Source organism: Oreochromis aureus, linkage group 5, assembly GCF_013358895.1.
Source record: "Oreochromis aureus strain Israel breed Guangdong linkage group 5, ZZ_aureus, whole genome shotgun sequence".
Classification (NCBI taxonomy): Eukaryota; Metazoa; Chordata; class Actinopteri; order Cichliformes; family Cichlidae; genus Oreochromis; species Oreochromis aureus.
In genome coordinates, this window is record NC_052946.1 from 3,093,504 (window position 1) to 3,115,375 (window position 21,872).

The 21,872-nt window shown below is 38.2% G+C and overlaps 1 protein-coding gene across 2 annotated transcripts; it reads left to right on the top strand.

Annotated features, from left to right (window-relative positions):
• Positions 1-475: 475 nt before the first annotated feature.
• On the top strand, positions 476-21,209 carry si:ch73-267c23.10 (serine incorporator 1). 2 transcript variants are annotated; one of them, XM_031735376.2, is made up of 10 exons: positions 476-685; positions 4,954-5,115; positions 8,451-8,644; positions 9,265-9,344; positions 9,457-9,594; positions 9,777-9,946; positions 11,158-11,248; positions 11,669-11,885; positions 18,170-18,397; positions 19,856-21,209. In XM_031735376.2, the coding sequence occupies exons 1-10, from the start codon at positions 647-649 to the stop codon at positions 19,989-19,991; spliced, it is 1,455 nt and encodes a 484-aa protein (XP_031591236.1). In that variant the 5' UTR covers positions 476-646; the 3' UTR covers positions 19,992-21,209. The 2 variants fall into 2 exon arrangements, with proteins under 2 accessions (XP_031591236.1, XP_031591237.1); XM_031735377.2 differs by having other exon boundaries at positions 9,472-9,594.
• The last annotated feature ends 663 nt before the right edge of the window (positions 21,210-21,872 follow it).

Sequence of the window (21,872 nt, forward strand, 5' to 3'; positions counted from 1 at the left end):
TTCCCTTTTAACAGGAAGAAACCTCCAGGAGAACCAGGTCGTCTGCTGCAACCAGTTGGGAGTGAGGGAAGGAAGACAGGACAAAAGACGTGTTATGGAAGCGAGCCAGAGATTGTGATACAACATACAAGAGAAGGGCTGAAATGAAAGAATGAAAGACCTATAAAAAGGACACAGGCTTTTCAAATCCTAAATAAATTAATACAGAAAGCGCTTCTTTTATGTATAAATGAAACTGAGTATGTATGACTTGTGACTGAAGAAACAATAAACAGTAAACCACTAACACTAGTAGACTTCACCACTAACTGATAAATAACTTTATCAGTGTTCTAGTATTGTTAAAATACTTTATAACATATAAACCGTTAATGACAATTAGAAAAACTAATTACGTATTAGTATGTCCACATACCGTCACCAAAACCTGTACAAATGACAACCGGTCAACAACGTCATGACGTCACCCAGCGTTACCTCAGCCAGCCAAAGCTCTGAAGTAGTTCGAGGCGCTCTCGTTCTATCCTGACCGCCTAATAGAGAAGCTTTATTTTCTTTCGATAGTGAAAACACCAGAGAAGAACGGAAGAGAAATAACGGGAAGAAGAACACAGACTGTGCGCTTCTGTTCAGAAACCCGGCAACCATGGGAGCTGTTCTGGCGGCATTTTCTTTCGCAAGCTGGGTAAGGTCTAATGCTCCGACTCAGAAGTGAGGTTTTTACAAGCACCTTGAGATTTAAAGTGATGAGAAATGTAAGGTGTCGTAACACCCTGAAGCGTAGACAGCAACAGGTAGTAGGCTAGTGCTAAAGAACAGGGACCCACTCAGTTAGCTGCTATATTAATTCCCGTTGTGTTCTGTGATCTAGCTCAGGTTTGTTTAAACAGTTATGGTTTCGGTAACGTTTCAGCTACGCTATATTTTGATTTTATCTGCAGAAATCTGAGAATTCCCATGAAGTAGCTGCCGCGTGAGAACCAGTTCAAATGTACGGCACAACAGATAGTTAATCCTAACGCACTTGGTCATCTGCTGGCATGTGATTAACTGGATTAGTTGCGCTTTGTTACATTATAATAAGAACACAACAAGCGTCGTATTTAGAAATGTCAGTAGATGAAACGTAGAGAATGAAAACAGTATCTTTTTTATATAAGGCAAGAGAGGAATAGCACTACATGGATACGCAATTAGGACTAGAGCAAATACCACAAATATATCTTGTAATAAAGCATTCAGTTTTTCACAGAGCTGTATTATCTGTCAATTTAACAACTTCATTTATACAAAAAGACAGACACAAGTAAAACTATAAAAAACGGTATTAACAGTATATTTTCTGTCTGGGTTTATTTATGGTTGAGATCGTGATGAAGCATGGCCAACCATTTTCAGGCTGTATGTTTTCTGGCAGACCTTTTCAAGGCCGAGTCTGCAGAAGGACTAAGCTGACCTTGTCTGGCTGGCATACTTGTTGACAATCTTCCAAGTATGGTTATCACTTGACTCCACGTCTGGTATTAGTGTATATTAGAGTCCAGTGGTTTACTGTAAATAAATACATATGCTGTCTGACAGTGTCAGGCTGTGATTTTTTGTTTTGTTTTTACTACACCAAAACTTTATCAGTTTAGTCCACTTATATTTCTAAGTAAAGACACTAACATACACATACATATAAAGGTTAGCATGTACTACTTGCATTATATTGCTTCTTCTTGTAAACAATGTCTAGCCAAACTAGACTTAGAAACTTTGGAGTAGCAATATAAAGTTTACATAACGCTAAACAAATATTCTTGTGGCATATTTTCAAAGCTTTAGAATCAATGTAGCTAAAGTATATATTTAGGGAGGAGTCGCTGTGACACATTCCTGCCCACAGGCCTGCTGGGTCTGACCACAAACACCACATGCTGCCTTTTTTAAATAGCTGCCCCAGTTTTAACAGTCTTTCCTGGGGGTTCTACTGCAACTGATAGCTCATTAAATGAAAGTGAATACTAAAATTTTGATACATTTAGGTACACATATTACCATACTATAGTTTGATACAACATCACACATGATTCTTAAGCTCTAACTGTTAATGTGTACTGAATGTATAATGAATATTCTCCAGAAAAACCTTAAAGACACTGCATGCCCTCTATGGGCATGCAGTGTCTTTAATTCTAGAGGTAGAATAGACCACTTGCATAAAGTTATTGGCGCACATGTTGGCAAAGTGCCTCTCCTCTGTCCTCATAACATTTAAAACATGTTCCCACTGTGGTCCAAATTAATGTGCTGTTACCCCAAGGTAACTGTGATTACTTAGCACAGTCCAGTAGTTTCCAGTTAGTGAACCACATTTGCCTGTTTCAAATCCTCCTCCACTTTATCTTTCTCATTGTCATGCAAATTATGTATCTTAATACAAATACAAATAACTGGTCTTGTCAAGGGGACCATCTGACAAAGCTTTTTGAACTTGCCATTCAGAAGTCTCTTTTCTTTATCACTTTCTGCTCACCATACATATTGTTACTGCTGCGTCACTTCCAGACATCCTGAACTACGAAAGTGGCCAAAGTCACAAACTGTGCGTGAATTCCTCTGTGCGTTAATTGTGCACCAAAAAAGAAATTAAATAAATACATATATATATATATATGTATATATATATACATATATAGATATATGTATATATATATATATACATATATAGATATATGTATATATATATGTATTTGCAGCATTTATTCTGGCAGTCAACATGCTGGTTGCCTGATCCCTACTGATATGCCATTGTGGTACAACTTGTCATATTGGTTCCATCCAGCATGAAAGTTGATTGACAGTAGCGTTTTCTTTCATTTCATTTGTGATTAAGAACTTTATGCTAAAAAGTATTCTATTTGTGTATACCTTTTACCTTTTACCTTAATCTTAAAGTGTATATTTGTTTCTTACTCTTCTTATATTTATTGTTTGTCTTTTGCACTGAATGGAACTCGTTGTCTCGTCTCTCTATATACTTTACTGAATATAGCACAGATGACAATAAAGTTTACTTTGACTCTGACCACAACAAATACAACATACAACAATATACCATTCAGAAATGTTTTTTTTTATTAGTCTGTGCTTTACAGAACTGCTTGAATTTTTTTGTCATATTTTAACTAGCTAATACTCAAACATTTTTCATGTGTCTGTTCAAAATTGCAGGTTCTGATTCAATGTCATGGTAGGAAGGGGTATTTAAAACTTCAGGCTTTTCTCTTTAATATTTTTTTGAGACCTAACTTCAGATTTCAAAGTGTGGAAAAACATGCTGCAAGTGGGTCAATAGACATTTTTCAATAAATATATATCTTGAAATAGATTTGATATATAAAGCTAAAATTTTAATGTTTAATATGATGTCAGTCCACCCTTTGCAGCTATAACAGCTTCAGATATTGCCAGGCAGACGGGCAGCATAGACACTCAAGTTTGTTAATGCAATAACTTAAGAAGGAAGTCACAGAGGACTTTCAAATCGATACTATAGGTGCATCTACTAGGAGGCTGCGGGGTACCACTGGTGCTTGCCAATATTTTTAAAATTTGTGTTACTATCCATACATGTGTGGAGAGAGACAGAAACATGTTACTGTTTGCAAATATTTGATAATCATAAGAAGAAGAGCCCAGCCTGTTATTCTTATAATGTTATGCTCATGTTAAATGAACAGTAACTGTAACATTAGTTGCTGACTAGGCAGGCCCAATTACTTTTATCTATTTCTCATGTAAACCTTTTAAGTGGCTCATCTTTAAGTACCAGCTAGAAGTCTTAATATCCTGCTGTTCAGTACAGTGAGAGACGCCAAGGTAGTGTTTGAACTATAGTTCTTTTAATTAACATTCAAGCTCACTCATGTGCAAGCAGATTCATTTATGTATGTATTAGTTACCAAACACCAGCTTCCCCCCGACAGCTCACTCCTCGTCTTGCCTAGCAAGCTAAGAACATTAATTTACTGATTATCTTAGAAATCACACATTTAACTTACAGAAAAAGTGAGACAATGATGCCTCAGGTTCCATGTGTCAGTTAGTCCAGTTTACTGCAGAATACTTTACTCTGTCAGTTTGCAACAGTTGGAAACACTCAGTGCTTCTGCTTTATTTGCAGTTCCAGAAAAGAGATACATACAAGTTTCTCCATGACAGCAGCTGCCAATAAAAGCTTTCATCATTAATTATATCCAGGCAGGGAAAAACAGGACATGGGGAGGACTGCTGCAAACTCATTAGGAATAACTAAGTAATTTTCACAATAAGGGTGAAGGAGTTGTCCAATAATAAGTCAGTAAGTCAGTACAAGAAAACACAGCAAACTTGTGACAACTTTTTAACCTGCAGAAAAAAACCTAACGAGGGATAATTTGTTTAAAGTCTCAGAACCACACAAGCCAATCTGCCTCATATGTCTGCAAGCCTGATGGCAATAAAGTAGTCCCTTTATGACACAACATATCAGATGGCACAGTGGTCAAAATACAGAGTGCTCTCAGTGCAAAGTAGTTTTTCTGTGATTGTCATTGTCTCTAATTGCCAGTGCTGTGCTGAGTCATTGCATGTTACTCAATGAGACGTTACAGTAGACTGTGTACAGCATAACAGTACAAACACGAGGATCAGTCTGTACTGGCAGTTGAATAGTTAAAAATCTAAAATAAATGATTGAAATATTTTTCTATGTTACTAAAATGTGTTGTCTGTGTTTGTTGTCAGTAGTGGAATTTAAAAAACAAAAATCCAAAGGTTTAGTAAAGTGCATCACTGTATTATGCGGTACATGTTTGATTAAGAACATGTATATGTTGTGTTCTCACATTAATCGCTTACATTTTTTCTTACACAAATCCCTGGATGTTCCACTTTTGCTTCAAGTGTGATTTTTTATTGATCCTCCAGGTGCCATGCCTGTGCAGCAGTGCTGCGTGCCTGACATGTAGCTGCTGTCCGAGCATCAGAAACTCCACGGTGACCAGGATCATCTATGCCTTTATAATGCTGATAGGCACCATCGTTGCCTGCATCATGCTGTCACCGGGTGTGGATCGGCAGCTCAAAAGGGTAGGAGTTGACCATAAAAATACCATAGGATAGACATTTACATTCACAGTAAAGTTTACATTATTTAACGTTAAAATAAAATTATAATGGTTGAAACTGGTGCATAACTGATGCAAAACATGAGTGTTCATGCAAAGCCACCATGAGATTTATAACACGTGCACCAGCACAATTTGTTTCTCGTTTAAAACAATCGTTGACAATCGTTTAAAAATGGATAAATAAAGTGATGCTGACATAACAGGGATGCTGAATGTTGTTTTCTCTGAGACATTAACTGTGATTCAAGTAAAGTTTGCAATCAAAGTTCATATGAAAAAGAAAAAGAAGAAAAACAAGTGGAAGACAAGGAGCACATGACATGTCAGCCCCAGATAACACAGTCCAATCCAGATTCATAGCTCCCAAGAAATAGTACCAAGAGATTAGAATATGTGATGACTGATGACATCCAGCAATAACAGAAGCTATTTTAATGAAAGGTAAAATCATTTAAGATAAGGAAACTTGAATATGTATAAACTGAAGCAATTAAAGCCCACACCTTTCTCTTTAGTATTTTCCTTTCTTTAATTGCATTTTTTTTTTCTATTTAATTCTGAGCATTTTGTTTAGCTTATGATGTTTTGGAAAATAAATAGTCAATAATAATAATAACCATAATAACAATAGTACTTAACACCTTATTTACTGTTAGTAAAAAGTTAGGATTAAAGTGGAGATGATGATAATTTTGATGAAAGCCAAACCGCTTGTCAGCACAAGTCCAGGCCTGTAACCATCTCCATCAAGAGTGCTGTGCGTAAACAGATGTCTACAAACCTCAGTGTACTAAAGCAATTTTATAAAGATGAAAGAGCCAAATTTTCTCCTTATCAATGTCAGAGACAGATAAAATCTTGTAGAAAACCTATTACATTATTGCTGCTAAAGACCTGAGACTGGAATAGAGACTTTGCTTTACTTACATCTGACTGTAAAAGAAGCTCGATCATCACAACCCTAACCCTAACACCATAGCCCTAACCGGCCCCTTCTCGGAGCAGACATCAGCAGGTTTTTCTCCAAGTCAAAAAGCTTTGACAACATAACAATGTGATTGTTCACATGCAATCTTGATCCTGGACAAAGACTATTATGCTGAACCAGTAACAACAATATCATGAGGATATATCAAATATACCATAAAAGACAAACACAAAATTCCCTGCTGTGTATATATTGTCTGAGTCTCTCTGTTCTTTGTCATGTTGTTGTCATTTGTTCCCTTCGAGCTATGTTTCTTTCCTAGTGCTTAGTTTGTTCCTAGTTTCTGCCTAGTCTCAATTTTTGAACTTTGTGCCCTGAATTACGGCAATAAAGCTTCCTGTTGAGTTTAGCTCTGCTTGCAAGTACAAATAAAATTTGAATCATTGGTGAAAAAAAACATTCACATCCTTCCTACAGAAGCTAAGTACAGCAGCCTGTGATATTTATTTAGATGGCTTCTCTCTAATTGATCTCTTTGAACTAACTTTAATAATTACTTTCACCAAGCCATCAGCATGTCATTTCAATGAGGAGAGAAAATTAGAAGGAAAGTGGAAATGATGTAAAGCTTAGATTAGGAAAAGGTTCTTGTTGTTTTCATTAGTTATAGTTCTTAGCAAATCAGAATCTGCAAAACGTACTTAGAAGGTTGCACTTTGAAGAAAGTTAGAAATTTGGAAATCATAATCAGCTAGGAACATTTCAGGTGGTGCATCCGTACTTCTTATGGCCTCAGACAGTGGACTCTTTTGTGGTCGCGAATTTTGAAGCCATCATGATAACCTTCTCCCACCAACGATGTGGAGATCCAACCCTTTTAGATCCAATTAAAATCAAGACACTCAAAAAGATGTTCTGGAAAAGAGCAGAATTCTTGGAACAGAGTTTAATACACTGAATCATATGAACAGCAGGAAAAATACATACAGACATTTAGCAATAGAGTTACATAGCAGAAAGCAAGCAAAGCAAAACCCCGGGGTGTACAGCCTTAAGCACAGACAGCAGAGCAACACAGAGACGGACAGGAAGTAGCAGCAGGAGAAAAAGAGCTGGGGGTGTCCTCTGGTCCCCTAATATATAGGGATCAGTATCCCCGCCCCCTGCTGCTGGGTAACTTTCCCACGCGCCCAAACACAGCTGCAGGGGTCAGGTACAGGCCAGGGTACGGGCAGGGCTCTGGCTGAGGGCCCTGCCCAAAGGGACACCCTTAGGTTAACCCTTTGCTTTGCCTTCTGCGATAGGTCATGACATGGTCAAACAATCTTATAATATATAATCTTATAACTACATAGGTTTGTCATATATAAAAACACTTCAGTGTAGGTTCAAAGTATGTGTGTGTGTGTGTGTGTGTGTGTGTGTGTGTGTGTGTGTGTGTGTGTGTGTGTGTGTGTGTGTGATTATATCGTATGATATTTTATCGTGATGTGTTCAGGATCTCTGTTACAATGTTACTGTTTTGGTTGTGCTGCATGAAAGACGTTGAGTGTGCATTAGGGAAGGTTAGTTACCGGAGCTGGAGAGTGACTTATTCAGGTGAACTCTCAGCAGCATTAACTGCCCTGTTACTGTAAAACCTTAATAAACCTAAAGCAAAATGCCTTGTGCTTAAGACTACATGAAAGTTAAAATATATATGTTCAGTGCACATAGATATATAGTGTATATAGTTACATAGTTATACATATCATAGAAAAATCCACCACACTTTGTACCTGTCCTGCTAAATCAGTGCAGGATTCAGTACTGTTGGCTATAAGATTATACGAGACAGAATGGAACACACTGTTGGATTTAATGAAAATACACTGAACTGCTTTGAACCATGTATATCTAATAGATTACAGTTTGTTCAAGTAAACAGGGAGCCTTCTCCACAGGGTTCTGTGCTAGGACCAATACTTTTTTTTATACATGCTTGAGGCAGTATTATTAGAAAACATGACATACATTTGACCTGTAATTTTCTTGTACTAAATTCTGATAAAATTCGGGTTATTGTATTTAGTATTAAAAATCTTAGAAAACATTGTGTCTAATCAGACACGTACTCTCAAAGGTATTACTTTGACTGCCAGGATATGTTCTTCATCATACAAATTAAACAAATGTGTATGGATTCTATTATCTGTGTAATATTGCTAAAATCAGATACAATTTTTCTCAGAATGATGCTGAAAAACTTGACTTTTGTAATTCCTTATTAAGTGGCTCTTCTTTACACTCTCTTAAAAGCCTCATATGCATATAAAAATCTCCCCTAGATGTACAGAAAACAAGGGTCTTTCTCTGATTTTCTGTAGATCCCAGGCTTTTGTGAGGATGGGGCAGGTTCGTCTGTCCGTGGTCTACAGGCGGATGTCAAGTGTGAGATGTTTGTGGGGTACCAAGCAGTCTACCGTATATGCTTTGGAATGAGTATGTGGTTCTTGGGGTTCTCCGTTCTCATGATAAACATAAAGAACAGCAGAGATCCACGTGCTGCTATCCACAATGGGTAAGTACTGCAGTAAAGCTAGCAACATGTAAATATTTTTACCAGCACAGTCCTACCAATCCTGAGGTTCAGTTTTAGACTTTTTTGTACCATAGCAGGTACATAAACACAAAGCAGCCATAGATCAATTGCATTTAAATATTGCATTTCCAGGCCTTGTCTGTGTTTGCACTCTAGTCCACCTTGGCTCTTTAACACTGTGAGGTTGTAAAATGTAAATTATACAAGATGTGTTTTAGCAGAAGATCTTTGTTTTTTAGTTTACAAAGTTTAAAAAATGCAACAATAAATATTCATCATGGCTGTCCGATGTCATACTAGCACATATATAATGTCCATCATCATATTTGGCTGTAAAGTTCTTATTTGGTCTCACCAGCAGTGTGTCTTTCAAGTTTCGAGGGGGGGGGGATATGATCAGCATAACATAAAAAAGTAACAGTGATAAATTCATTAAATAAGTATTAAATAAATACATGTGTAATGCACATTCATATCAAAAGTGTGTTTGGACCTTTCAGGGTAACTGATTGGACTCTGGATATATAACTGTGAAAGCAGATGAGATATTTGATTGAGACAGTTTTCCTGAGACTTATGACAGTAACAATTTGTTTCAGATTTTGGTTCTTTAAGTTTGCTGCCTTGGTGGCAATTACAGTTGGTGCCTTTTACATCCCTGAAGGGCCTTTCACCTACAGTAAGAATTTGTATTTAAAATCCTTGATAACGCAGATCTCTTTTACACACAGATTTGTTAGTGTGTGTGAAAGACGAGTAGTTCAATTACTTGTGTATTTGTGTTGTTGCAGTATGGTTTGTCATAGGCTCTGGTGGAGCCTTCTTTTTCATTCTGATTCAGCTGGTGCTGCTGGTGGACTTTGCCCACTCCTGGAATGAGTCCTGGGTTGACAAGATGGAGAATGGCAACTCCAGAGGCTGGTATGCAGGTCAGTGACTCTGGCCCAGTTACATGCTGTATTCACCTTCTAAATACTGTTACATAAGCAAGCACTTACTCTGAATTTTTTTTTTTAAAAAGCATACATGTAGCACACACAGATTTCACAAATCTACTTTCAAATCAGGTTTTTGGTTTCAGCTTTGAACTGTTTCTACCTTGTATTTTTAGCTCTACTGGCTGTCACGATCCTGAACTACATCCTGTCATTAACAGCTGTTGTGCTGTTCTTTGTCTTCTACACGAAACCCAATGAATGCTTCATCAACAAATTCTTCATCAGCTTCAACATGTTGCTCTGCATCGTTGCCTCTGTTGTCTCAGTCCTGCCTAAAGTCCAGGTGTGAATACACGGCATGTCTGCGATGCACAGATAAACATAAAACCTAGTATGTTTTAAACAAACAAACAAAAACAAGACACACTATTCTAAGCACTGAAGATTCTGCTTTGTGTTTGCAAATGTTTGTGCTACTAGCATCATGTCATGATGGGCATCTATAGTAGCATGGAATTGATGCTAAGCCCCCTTTGCTGAGTTTGACAGTGTAAAACAGAAAGACAGAATAAACCTGAAAATGGTTGGATATCTCTCTCTTAATTCTGTTTTTTCAAAACATTATGACTGTGTTTTGTAGCAGCTTGTTTAGTTTTGCTATAGGAGACAATATTGAAAAGTAAACATAGCTTCTACCAGCTATTTTTGTGCAAAACTAACTGAACCGTGTTAATGCAATAATAAAATAATATCAGATGGGAATAAAAACATTATTTAAGTCTAAATTTTAATTCTAATAAATGTACTCAGGTTGAATTAATCAATTAGAAGAAGAAAAACTAGAAAAAGAAGGAAAATGAAAAAATAGCTGTATTTTCTTTGCCTCAAAACAGAAACATGAGTACAATCAGGGGTTAAGGTGAGAATCAGCGGGCAGGGAACCCTAAAATCAGTTTTACAGATGGTGACAAAAAGCACAATTCACTCAATGTACTGTGATCAGCTGACCTGCTGCTCAAAAAAAAAAGAAAACACAACCCACTTAAACTGCCCACTATGGCACACGACTCTTTGTTCTCTTTTATGCGATATCCCCTGGCACGAATAGGATTACCTTTCATTTGTTAAAAGGCTTAAAACTGATGTGTGAAGGGTAGTGATGTGAAATGATAGCATCCTTCAAATGCGTTAAACCAAAAGTAACAAGCCTGTTTTGAAAAGGTAAGTAGTAGAAAGTACAGATAGTAAAAAGTTATCAGGAAAAAAATCATTCATGTTATGTACAGATACCCAAAACATTGGCAGTTGGCTAATTAGAGTTTAGCTGAACAGGTTTTCCCAAGCTACCCACAAACATTCCCACTGTTGCTGGCCTTTTTTAAGCATCTAGATATTTTCTAAATAATAAACAAAGGTTCATTTTTGTGTTTGGATTACTTAAACAGTAAACACAGGATTATGACTTCTTTTTATATAATACATATGTACAGTTTCAGTTCAAACCTGTGGGAAGTAAATGCTTGGCACTGATAAATCTTATCTGTGTATTTCCAGGAGTCTCAACCTCATTCAGGTCTACTACAGTCTTCTTTCATCACCTTGTACACTATGTTTCTAACCTGGTCTGCCATGACCAATGAGCCTGGTGAGACTGTTTATATTGTCTGGGAATTTCAATAGACTCAAACAATCCTTTATCTGTACATATTTATGTACTTCTCCAGTCATTTCAAAGAAAAGATCTTTTTGTGTCATAACCTTAAGATTTATTGCTTTTTAGAAAAGCTTTGGGTTATTTTGTTCAAATTGCACCTAAGCTAACACAGCATGATGTAGTTAATTATTATTCCATAAGGTAGTTATACATGAAGTATTGCAATTTTAAGTACTATTTTCAAGTTAATTTCACAGAGCTCCTAAAAACATATCAGTTGTGCACCACATGTAATGATATAGAGTATGTCTCCAAATATGTCTGTGTCAGTTTGTGTAGATTCAAATATTGTGTTTGGTTTTGAAAGTATTTTTTAATTATTATTGTTATTATTTGTTTTGCTGATCTCAGACCGGGAATGCAACCCCAGCCTGTTGAGTATCTTCCAGCAGATCGCAGCCCCGACCCCGGGACCTATAGAGACCGAGAACCAGACAGCCACCACGGCAATGATTACCACAATCACTGGGACAGAAAAACCTGCCTTCACATCTCCCTACCTGCAGTGGTGGGATGCTCAGAGCGTCGTGGGCCTCATTATATTTATCTTGTGCATCCTGTATTCCAGGTAACATTGTAAATATATAAGAACCAGTCTATTTTTGCAGTGTTAAACAGCATTAAAAAAACATGCTTACAGACTGATGCAAAAAAAAAAATGCTTTTGATCTCTGTAGCCAGTTTCCTCCATCACAGCAACTTTTGCAGTGTACCCTTTTCAATTAATGGTCACCTCACTTCCTAGTACTAGCTAACGAATTAGCATTTTCTCATTCAAATGTACTTACTAAATTGTTACCATACCAAAATACTTACGTTGGATTCTGTTCATCTGGACGTGGCGTTTTCAGTGGGAGAAACATTTCATCACTCATCCAAGTGACTTCTTCAGTCTCAGCTGACTGCAGGTTTCCCCAACTTTATAAACAGTAGAGAAGGACAACCGCCGCCCAGGCGAAAACCTGTAGTGATCCCATATGTGTCAGGAGTATCGGAGCAGTTGAGACGCATTTTTTTTAAACACCGGGTCTCTGTGGCTGTTAAACCCCAAAACACGCTGCGCCAAAAACTGGTCCACCCCAAGGATCGGGTCCCCCGACACAAACAGAGTAACATAGTGTACGCTGTTAAGTGCCAGGATTTATACATCGGGGAAACCAAACAACCTCTGGCAAAGCGGATGGCACAACACAGAAGAGCCACCTCATCAGGCCAGGACTCTGCAGTCTATTTACACCTACAGGCCAGTGGACACTCTTTCAATGATGAGGATGTACACATCCTGGACAGGGAGGAACGCTAGTTTGAGCGCGGAGTCAAGAAGGCCATTTACGTGAAAAGGGAAAGACCATCTCTGAATCGAGGAGGGAGCCTAAGGGTACATCTGTCACCATCTTACAATGCTGTGATTGCAGCCATTCCCCAACTCTCTGTGAATGGTACTCATGGCCATTGATCAGTGGTTGTTGATCAATGGCCATGAGAATTTGCATAATCATGATGAAGGAACTGACCTCACAGCCCGTTGTTCCTTCAGTGGGCTGGTTTCACTAATTATGCAAATGTACTGTTTATAAGGTTTGGGGAAACCTGCAGTCAGCTGAGACTGAAGAAGTCACTTGGATGAGTGACGAAACGTTTCTCCCACAAAACGCTACGTCCAGATGAACAGAATCAACTTTTGGGATTTATTTACCTGGATGATTGAGAATGCATCAAGACTTATATTGGAGCTTGAAAAAAAGAGTCCAAAAAGCAGTAGGTGATGTGATGTTTGTGCATACCTAAGAACGAATGCACTATACACTAATCTATAATACACACTCTTCACCTTTGTCTGTGGAAGTAGCCTGCTTACTGTATTGCATAGCTACATACCCTTCACTTTCTTTATCCACAGCTAAAGAAACTGATGCCTCGACTAATCTAAGCGACTGCAGCATATAAAGAGGATCACACACCAAGTTGGCAAATTTGAACACAAGTTCAAATTTGTCAACAAGAGCCTTTTTCATTTCAACAGAAAAACAAAAAAACTCTGCATCTCGTAGGCCTGGCAGAAAGTAACAGAGACCAGGTCAGCCACACAGTGGGACACAGAATTTCCTTCCCTAAATTAATAGCACAAATGAACTAAACTAACAAATGAATCTGTGAGGAAAAAAACAGACCACTGGAGCCTCCATTCCAAGTGGGGAAAAAATGATGAAAAACAAAGACGGAACTGCATGTCTGGAAGACAGAGGCACATACTCCCAACTTCCATTAAATAGACAGGGCAGTCAGTAATAGGCTGGCACACATGAGAGAAAGATGAGCAAAGGAAGAAGGGAGGGGGGTACATTACCAGAGGCCCATCTAAGCTGTGTTTAGTGCATTGAATTTGTGGGATTAAAATGTGCTCATTGAAGAATGTGGATTAGGTTGTTCACATGAAAATAACAACACGGGCTGTTAAAACTGGTTAAGCTGCTGTTTTGTAATGAGAGCTGAACTATGAACTGGCTATTGTTCAGTCAGCAAGACTAATTTAAAAAGGCAAGCAATATCTGGATAAACTTGATTTAAAAACATGATCTCAATTAAATTAAAAAGTTAAAGTTAATTAAATTAGTAGGGGCTGTCTGTGAGGATGTAATTTTGCACTAATAAGAATCATAGGACCTGCATTTCACAGCTCAGCATTGCATCATCACTGTCTCCTTGTTTGCAAGCAATCTTCACTAAAGGTGAGATGTATGACATCATTTGTTGTTGTTGATAGTATCAGATTAACCATACCAGCTAGAAAACCAAAGCCAGGTCAATAGCCAACTTGAAGCCAGCAGCACTGAATAAATGTGTTTAAAATGGTCACCAAGAAAATTCTGTTGAAAACCTGATGATGTGATATGATTGAGCTATGAAATGACTGAGTTTAGCACTATAAAAATGTTTCCTTAACCTGTTAAGCCCCAGCGGTTTTGCTGAGGTCCCTGCTTGAAAAAGACATGGTCAAAGTGAATTGAACACTTGTGAGACCTTATCAGAGGTGCAAGCATCACAGCAGATGCCATTGTGTCAAAGTAACTGAGGATACAAAGCAGAAAAGTACCAGCGAGTTTTTCCTGGCCTGGTCTTTTATAGCACACAACCGCCTTTAAAATATGCTGCAGTAGATCAAAAACCAAAGAAAATGATGAATCAATATATGGACATTACCTGTGCAAAGATTAATGCTACTGAAGTGAAACAGAGCAAAGTTAAAGAGATTTATGGGAGATAAAAGCTAAGCTTTTGCTATTGGGCACAATTTGGCATAATCTATAAAAGTTGAAATTTCTTTGCTATTGAATCGGGGCGATCGTGGCTCAAGAGTTGGGAGTTTGCCTTGTAATCGGAAGGTTGCCGGTTCGAGCCCGGGCTTGGACAGTCTCGGTCGTTGTGTCCTTGGGCAAGACACTTCACCCGTTGCCTACTGGTGGTGGTCAGAGGGGCCAGGTCCAGCAGCCTCGCCTCTGTCAGTGTGTTCCAGGGCAGCTGTGGCTACAATGTAGCTTGTCATCACCAGTGGGTGGATGACTGGATGTGTAAAGCGTTTTGGGGTCCTTAGGGACAAGTAAAGCGCTATACAAATACAGGCTATTTTTTTTGGTCAGAGGTCATTTTTTAAATAAAAAAACAACAACAACAAGACTGTACACTATGAGCCTTTTTAAACGTGAATCGTAATTTTAGTCCAGTTTTTTGGTCCAGTTTTCTGGACCAAAATCACTCTGACATTTCTGTGGATACCACACACGTCTATATTTAAATAACAGATCTGGCAGTACATCCCTTTAAACCAGATGTTCTCCCTCTCACCCCTGGTACCGGGGCATTGAGGTTCAATAGGTTAAGCAAAGCCAATGGCTGCACTCACAGCAGAAATAAGACTTGTAGTTTGTGAATGAATAAAAGAGGCATGTTATATAAATGGAACTATTTCAACATTTCAACATTTATTGAAAAACAACTCACACTGACCAAAGTAATGTACAAAAGGAAGAATGATAAAAATCAAGTTTCAAGTCTAGTTTTAAAAGAGGGGGCAGATTTGGCTGTGAGGGGAATGGCGTTCCAGAGTTTGGGGACAAACACAGGGACTAGAAAGAGAGAGCAGATTTCTCCTGTTTTGGCTTCCCTTCATTGGCTTCCTGTTAAATCCAGAATTCAAAATCCTGCTCCTCACATACAAGGTCTTAAATAATCAGGCCCCATCTTATCTTAATGACCTTGTGGTACCATATCACCCTATTAGAGCACTTCACTCTCACACTGCAGGCCTACTTGTTGTTCCTAGAGTATTTAAAAGTAGAATGGGAGGCAGAGCCTTCAGTTTTCAGGCCCCTCTTCTGTGGAACCAGCTTCCAGTTTGGATTCAGGAGACAGACACTATCTCTACTTTCAAGATTAGGCTTCAAACTTTCCTTTTTGCTAAAGCATATAGTTAGGGCTGGACCAGGTGACCCTGAATCCTCCCTTAGTTATGCTGCAATAGACGTAGGCTGCCGGGGATTCCCATGATGCATTGAGTTTTTCCTTTCCAGTCACCTTTCTCACTCACTATGTGTTAATAGACCTCTCTGCATCGAATCATATCTGTTATTAATCTCTGTCTCTCTTCCACAGCATGTCTTTATCCTGTCTTCCTTCTCTCACCCCAACCGGTCGCAGCAGATGGCCCCGCCCCTCCCTGAGCCTGGTTCTGCCGGAGGTTTCTTCCTGTTAAAAGGGAGTTTTTCCTTCCCACTGTCGCCAAAGTGCTTGCTCATAGGGGGTCACATGATTGTTGGGTTTTTCTCTGTATTTATTATTGTGCGATCTACTGTACAATATAAAGCACCTTGAGGCGACTTTTGTTGTGATTTGGCGCTGTATAAATAAAATTGAATTCAATTCAATTCAATTCAATTCAAGAACATGAATAGAACATCTCTACTATGAGTGAAAATCTAGAGTGAGCGAGAGCAGAAGCATCTGATCAGCTGACAAGTGGGACCTAGAAGCTGAATAAGGGGGTATAAGAGGTGTAAGGCAATCAGTTCCAAACCTTACAGGAAACCAGGGTTAACCCTAACCCTAACCCTAAGCTAAAGCTGGTCAAATATGATCTATTTTTTCTTTAGAGCAACCGAGCAGCAGCATTGGGCAAGCAGACAGAGAGGACTGACAGAGACCAGTCCAAGCAGGAGGAAATGAATGACAATTGTACAATCTCTCACAAAAAGAAAAAAAAGCTTAATTTTCAATAAAAAGCAGAGAAGGGAAAAACTGTTTTTTGCCACTAAGGTTATTTGCTTTTCAAACCTAAAATCCCAAAGTTTTTTTCATAGGGCTTAACATAGATGGACAGATTCCCAGAAAACCCTCTGATGGAACTTCCAAAAAGGACAATTTCTGTTTTATCCACTATTTATCATACAGCTAAAGCCCGGACCTGTCAGAACTGAGAGGCAGATATAGTTGAATATCATCAGCAAAGGAGTAAAAGGAGATAATAGGAAACACAAAGTGCTTTTCCATTTACCATTTCTTCAGTAACTTAAAAGTAAAGAAAAGTGAATTAAAAAGAAAATTAAAATAATGATCTGGATCAGTGGTTCCCAAACTTTTTTTGCTAGGCCCCCCTTTGTTTTACAACAAAAGAGATTTTTATAAAAACTCCTGCCAGGTTGGAAATTTTTGAAAACTCAGTTTTTGCGTTTACGTGTGGACGACTGGAATACAGAGTTCGTCACGCAACGTCAAAGGTGTGTGCCTTTTTCACGTCACGCTGTGCGCCACATTATTGTTTACATGAGATGAATTTCTACAGTGGCGGATAGATTCAAAATACTGTTACTGTTAATCTGACTATCTTCAGGTTTTACACGCTTACATATACACACACAGTTACTGTCCCTCCATTTAGAAAGGCAGAGGCGTCACGGTGTGATTATTTTACGTGTAGTTGTTTTTTTTCCTGTGTAATAATATTCAACATTGCTGTCAATACATTTTTCAAAAAATGCCTCTCTGTGCAAAATTGGTTTAAACACATAAACAGCTGTGGGATACTGTTTGTCCGTGATTTGAACCGGGGGAACAAATTACGGCAGGATCAGCCTGATATTATTTGTATCCCGCTGTAACTTTACTGCACAAAGAGCTAACATGTCCAAAATGTCAGGAGTAGTTAGTCATTACAAGAAGTGTTTGTGAACCAAAAATCAAGAATGTGGGATCCTGTTTGTCCGTGATTTGGAGAGCCCAGCGCTGCTCCTGACGCAGGGAAAACTATTTGCAGGGGAGACCTACCTCGGCACTTGTGCAGGTGAAGCCAAAGGGAAGATATGCTTCACCATATTTTCCTGTCTTTGTCTTAGAATGAAGTTGGTTTGGCAACATATTTGGCGATGCTTCATCTCCTGCTTTGCGTTTGTGTGGGAGCCCCGTCAAAAACCTGTCCATTATGCTAGCAGTGTCCACGCGTTCTTCTTTTTCTTTTTTTTTCCACCCCCCCCCCAACCCACCCGCAATGGCTGTGCGCCCCCCCACTTTGGGAACCTCTGATCTGAACAGAACAATCAGTGTGAAGATTTAGAAAGATGTATCCCTCAGAGTAGTTACTAAAATTCCTGGAATTTTAGAATTTCACCACTGAGCTGTTATTGGTGTAGAGTACTGTTGTAATTACTAGTTATGGTTCCTCACCTGATGAAGGGTTAAGCATTTCTAAGCCTTCCTTGTTAATGTGTACTGTGTTTGTGTCTGTTATTTTTTCATACTGTGATCCTAATACTTGCTTTTCTTTCTTTTTGGTCAGTTCATTCATCTCTGTTTTGATTCCAGCATTCGTTCATCCAGCAACAGCCAGGTTAACAAGCTAACTATGGCATCCAAAGATTCAGTCATCCTCGCTGAGGTGGGCAGCACAGCAGAACAGTCAGAGGAGTCGACAGGGCCCAGACGGGTGGAGGACAATGAGCGGGACATGGTCCAGTACAGCTACTCCTTTTTCCATTTCATGCTTTTCTTGGCCTCACTTTACATCATGATGACCCTCACTAACTGGTACAGGTCAGTGGCTCCCTTCTCTCTTAGCACAGCATCTAAAGTGTAGTTTGAAGTGTTTAGGTGGTCAATAATCCTACAAAATATCTTTATATATGAATTACCATTCATATATAAAGATATTTTGTAGGATTTATTTCATTTCCTTTATATACAGTGTATGAAAAAGTGTTTGCCCCCTTCCTGATTTGCTATTTTTTTGTATGTTTGTCACACTTAAATGTTTCAGAGCATCAGACAAATTAAAATGATGGCCCTGTGTGAAAAAGCCCCCCTAAACCTGATAACTGGTTGGGACCATTAGCAGCAACAACTGCAATCAAGTGTTTGCGATAACTGGCAATGAGTCTTTTATAGCGCTGTGGAGGAATTTTGGCCCGCACATCTTTGCAGAACTGTTTTAATTCAGCAACATTGGAGGGTTTTTGAGCATTCTGGGGTCTTTTGTGAGCTCTTGGATGAGTCGTCGCTGCATCCTTGGGGTAATTTTAAACAGACAGCCACTCCTGGGAAGCTTCACCGCTGTTTCATGTTTTTGCCATTTGTGTAAAATGGCTCTCACGGTGGTTCACTGGAGTCCCACAGCCTTAAAAATGGCTTCATAACATTTTCCAGACTGAAATATATCAATTACTTTGTTTCTCAGTTCTCCTGAATTTCGTTGGATCTTTATTTTAAAACCTTTATTTAAAAAACTGCATATTATTGTCAAATATTTACATTTGTTTGATGATGTGAAACATTTAAGTGTGGCAAACACTGTTTCATGCGATTGTATCCATTCAGATGCATGAACCAGACTGACAGAAACTATACAACAGAAGGGATAAATGCTATATGAAGCAATGCATTCAAAATAGGTTATAAACCAAAACGGGGGGTTTTACATCCAATTAGTTTTGTAAAATTATCCAAAATATTGTCAAGCATTTATCTGTCAGAGAGAGACGTGTTATGACACAAATGTTATGGTTGACCATAAGAGTCACATTCTGGCACTAACATAACCCAGAAAATGGTTTAAATATCCAGAATTGCCCTTTGTTGGTGTCTGTGGCTGGTATTATTCAGTCAAGTAGTACCAAGAAGAATGAGGACAACAATGGTCTGCTGAATTTGCAGATCAGTTTCATCTTTTGTTTTGAACTCTTTTTTTGGTTATGATCTAGTTTTCTGTGCAGCTGTCAGTCCATTGTGCATTTGTGTATATTAGGAAATTCATAACTCATTGTTAAAACTGTAAATGGTCCCACAATGTTTCATTAGGGGTTTAATGGCACCATATAAGCCAAGCACAGGCGATTTCCTACTGTATAATTGATATGCTGACTTTATTTTTCTGAGGTGCAGTTTTCCAGCTAAGAGATTTTGTGATTTCTGCTTAAACAAGTTAAGGAATTTCCTTCTTAAAGTAGCTTTCTCAGTTTTTTATGAATATATTTATTGCATTTTTTGTTCTGACAGCCCTAATACAGACTACACCATAACAACCAAGTGGCCAGCAGTATGGGTGAAAATCACCTCCAGCTGGGTTTGTTTGGCTTTGTACACATGGACACTGGTGGCCCCCATGGTCTTCACCAACCGAGACTTCAGCTGATCAGCCAGTCTCCACAGCGTGCTCGACAAAACTCTTATTTTTTGTCTGTTTTTACATTACATTTGTCAATAATCCTACTGTCAAGATGGACTCAGGTTTTACACTTTTAGCTGGATTCTGACTGAGCTGATTGTGCATTCTTCCAAAGTGCCCTAACAGTTGCTTCAGATAAAGATTTTTAATATAGTGATTTCACACCAGTTGCATCACTGACAATAGCAATATATATCTTTGTTGCATTTTTGTGCTTGGGTAATTTTCTGGTTAGAGCAAACCTTTTGAATTTTTGTTATTATATACTTTAAGCCAGCTAGATTTTTTTTTCATCTTTTTTTTTTTTGCTGTAACACCAATTTATGGTGAATGCTTAGTTGAAAAAAGAATAAATTCTCGACATCATGGGATTACAGCTATGACTTACTGTGGAGCTGGGGTGAACTTCATTCACTATGAAGAGGATGTAGTTGGCTGTTCAACCTTCATATGCCTTATATGTCTGAAAAATGTTAGAATATTAGATAACTAGGGAGTATGTACATGAATGTCGCTGACATAACTGCAATATGACCAAAATCAGCTCGAGTTTCTGCCAAATGTAAATGGACGTGCAGGTGCGTCAGACCTGAAGATGTCAGGTGGTTTTAAAATATCCTTAGAACAAAGAGATACAGACACACCTCTGAATAGCCTGGAATATCTTTAGTATTTATTTTGATTATTGTTGTAAGAATGTGTTTCTGTAATTTAAAAAAGATTTAAATTTTTAAGAAAAGGACTCTATAACTGAATAATTACAGATGTTTGAGAATAAAAAATCTGAGCATTTGCCTTGTGTTCCAGATTTACCCAGTGTGGTTAATAAGTTATAAATTCTCTGTAATGCTTCTGCAGTTTGTGATTATACTGACCTACTATAAATGCAAAGTAAATGCTGAGTCAAAGCATTTACTTTGCATTGACTCAGAGATTCAGTGTGCTCATTTATGTTACAGACAGGGGAAAAAAGCATTCTTCGTGTGAGACTCTGAAAGTCATCAAGTCATAATTGGTTCCACACTTTTTTGTGTTACTAACTAAATGTTAATATTTTCCAAGGACCGTTATTTTTAAATTTTTTTGGCAAAGCTGTGTACTTTGAACCTTTGTTATAACTCTCAGCAATGTGCTGTAAATGTTTTACGTTTGATTGTTACGACATAAATACTAGTAAAGATTCAATCCATGTCTCTCATCTTATATTGGTGAGACACTTGGATATAAGAAGCAGCACCAATACAGGAAGCTCAATTATTAAGTGTTAACTTAGTGCTTTGCAGTGTGCCAGAGAGCAGTAATTCCTTCAGATCAGTTTGATACACCAGTACAATACCATTAAAATACTAATAAACATTTAAAACCTGGTACAGATAATTACAGATAACTGTTTTAATCTCTATGGACCCCTATCATAACAACTATGGCCTAATCTTTTTTTTAACCATTTGGATGGTACGTTAAATTAACGGGGCGCGTGCGCAAGCAGCACCCGGCAGTCCTACGTTTTTATCTGAAGGGATGTCAAATGCTATCATTCTTCTGTAAAGTAAATTCACCTACGGGTATAAATAAAGTAACATTAGCCTTAAATCAGTGGCAGATTGGCCTTGTTAAATCTAAAAATAGACTATTTAAATTTCTCAGTAAACTGATCTCCCTTCTTTTATCTCAAAGAGTAGTGTCATGAAGCTCCTCGATTGTTTTACTCTGCTTGTCTCACTGAAACAGTAGCTGTGTCTGTTTTATCAGCGTGTCCATTTCCTGTTAACAATCACTTGACCTGGGCAAGTTGAGAGACCAGCAGCTTTTTCTTAGTGGTTTGTACATCTGCTTCATGGATAAACC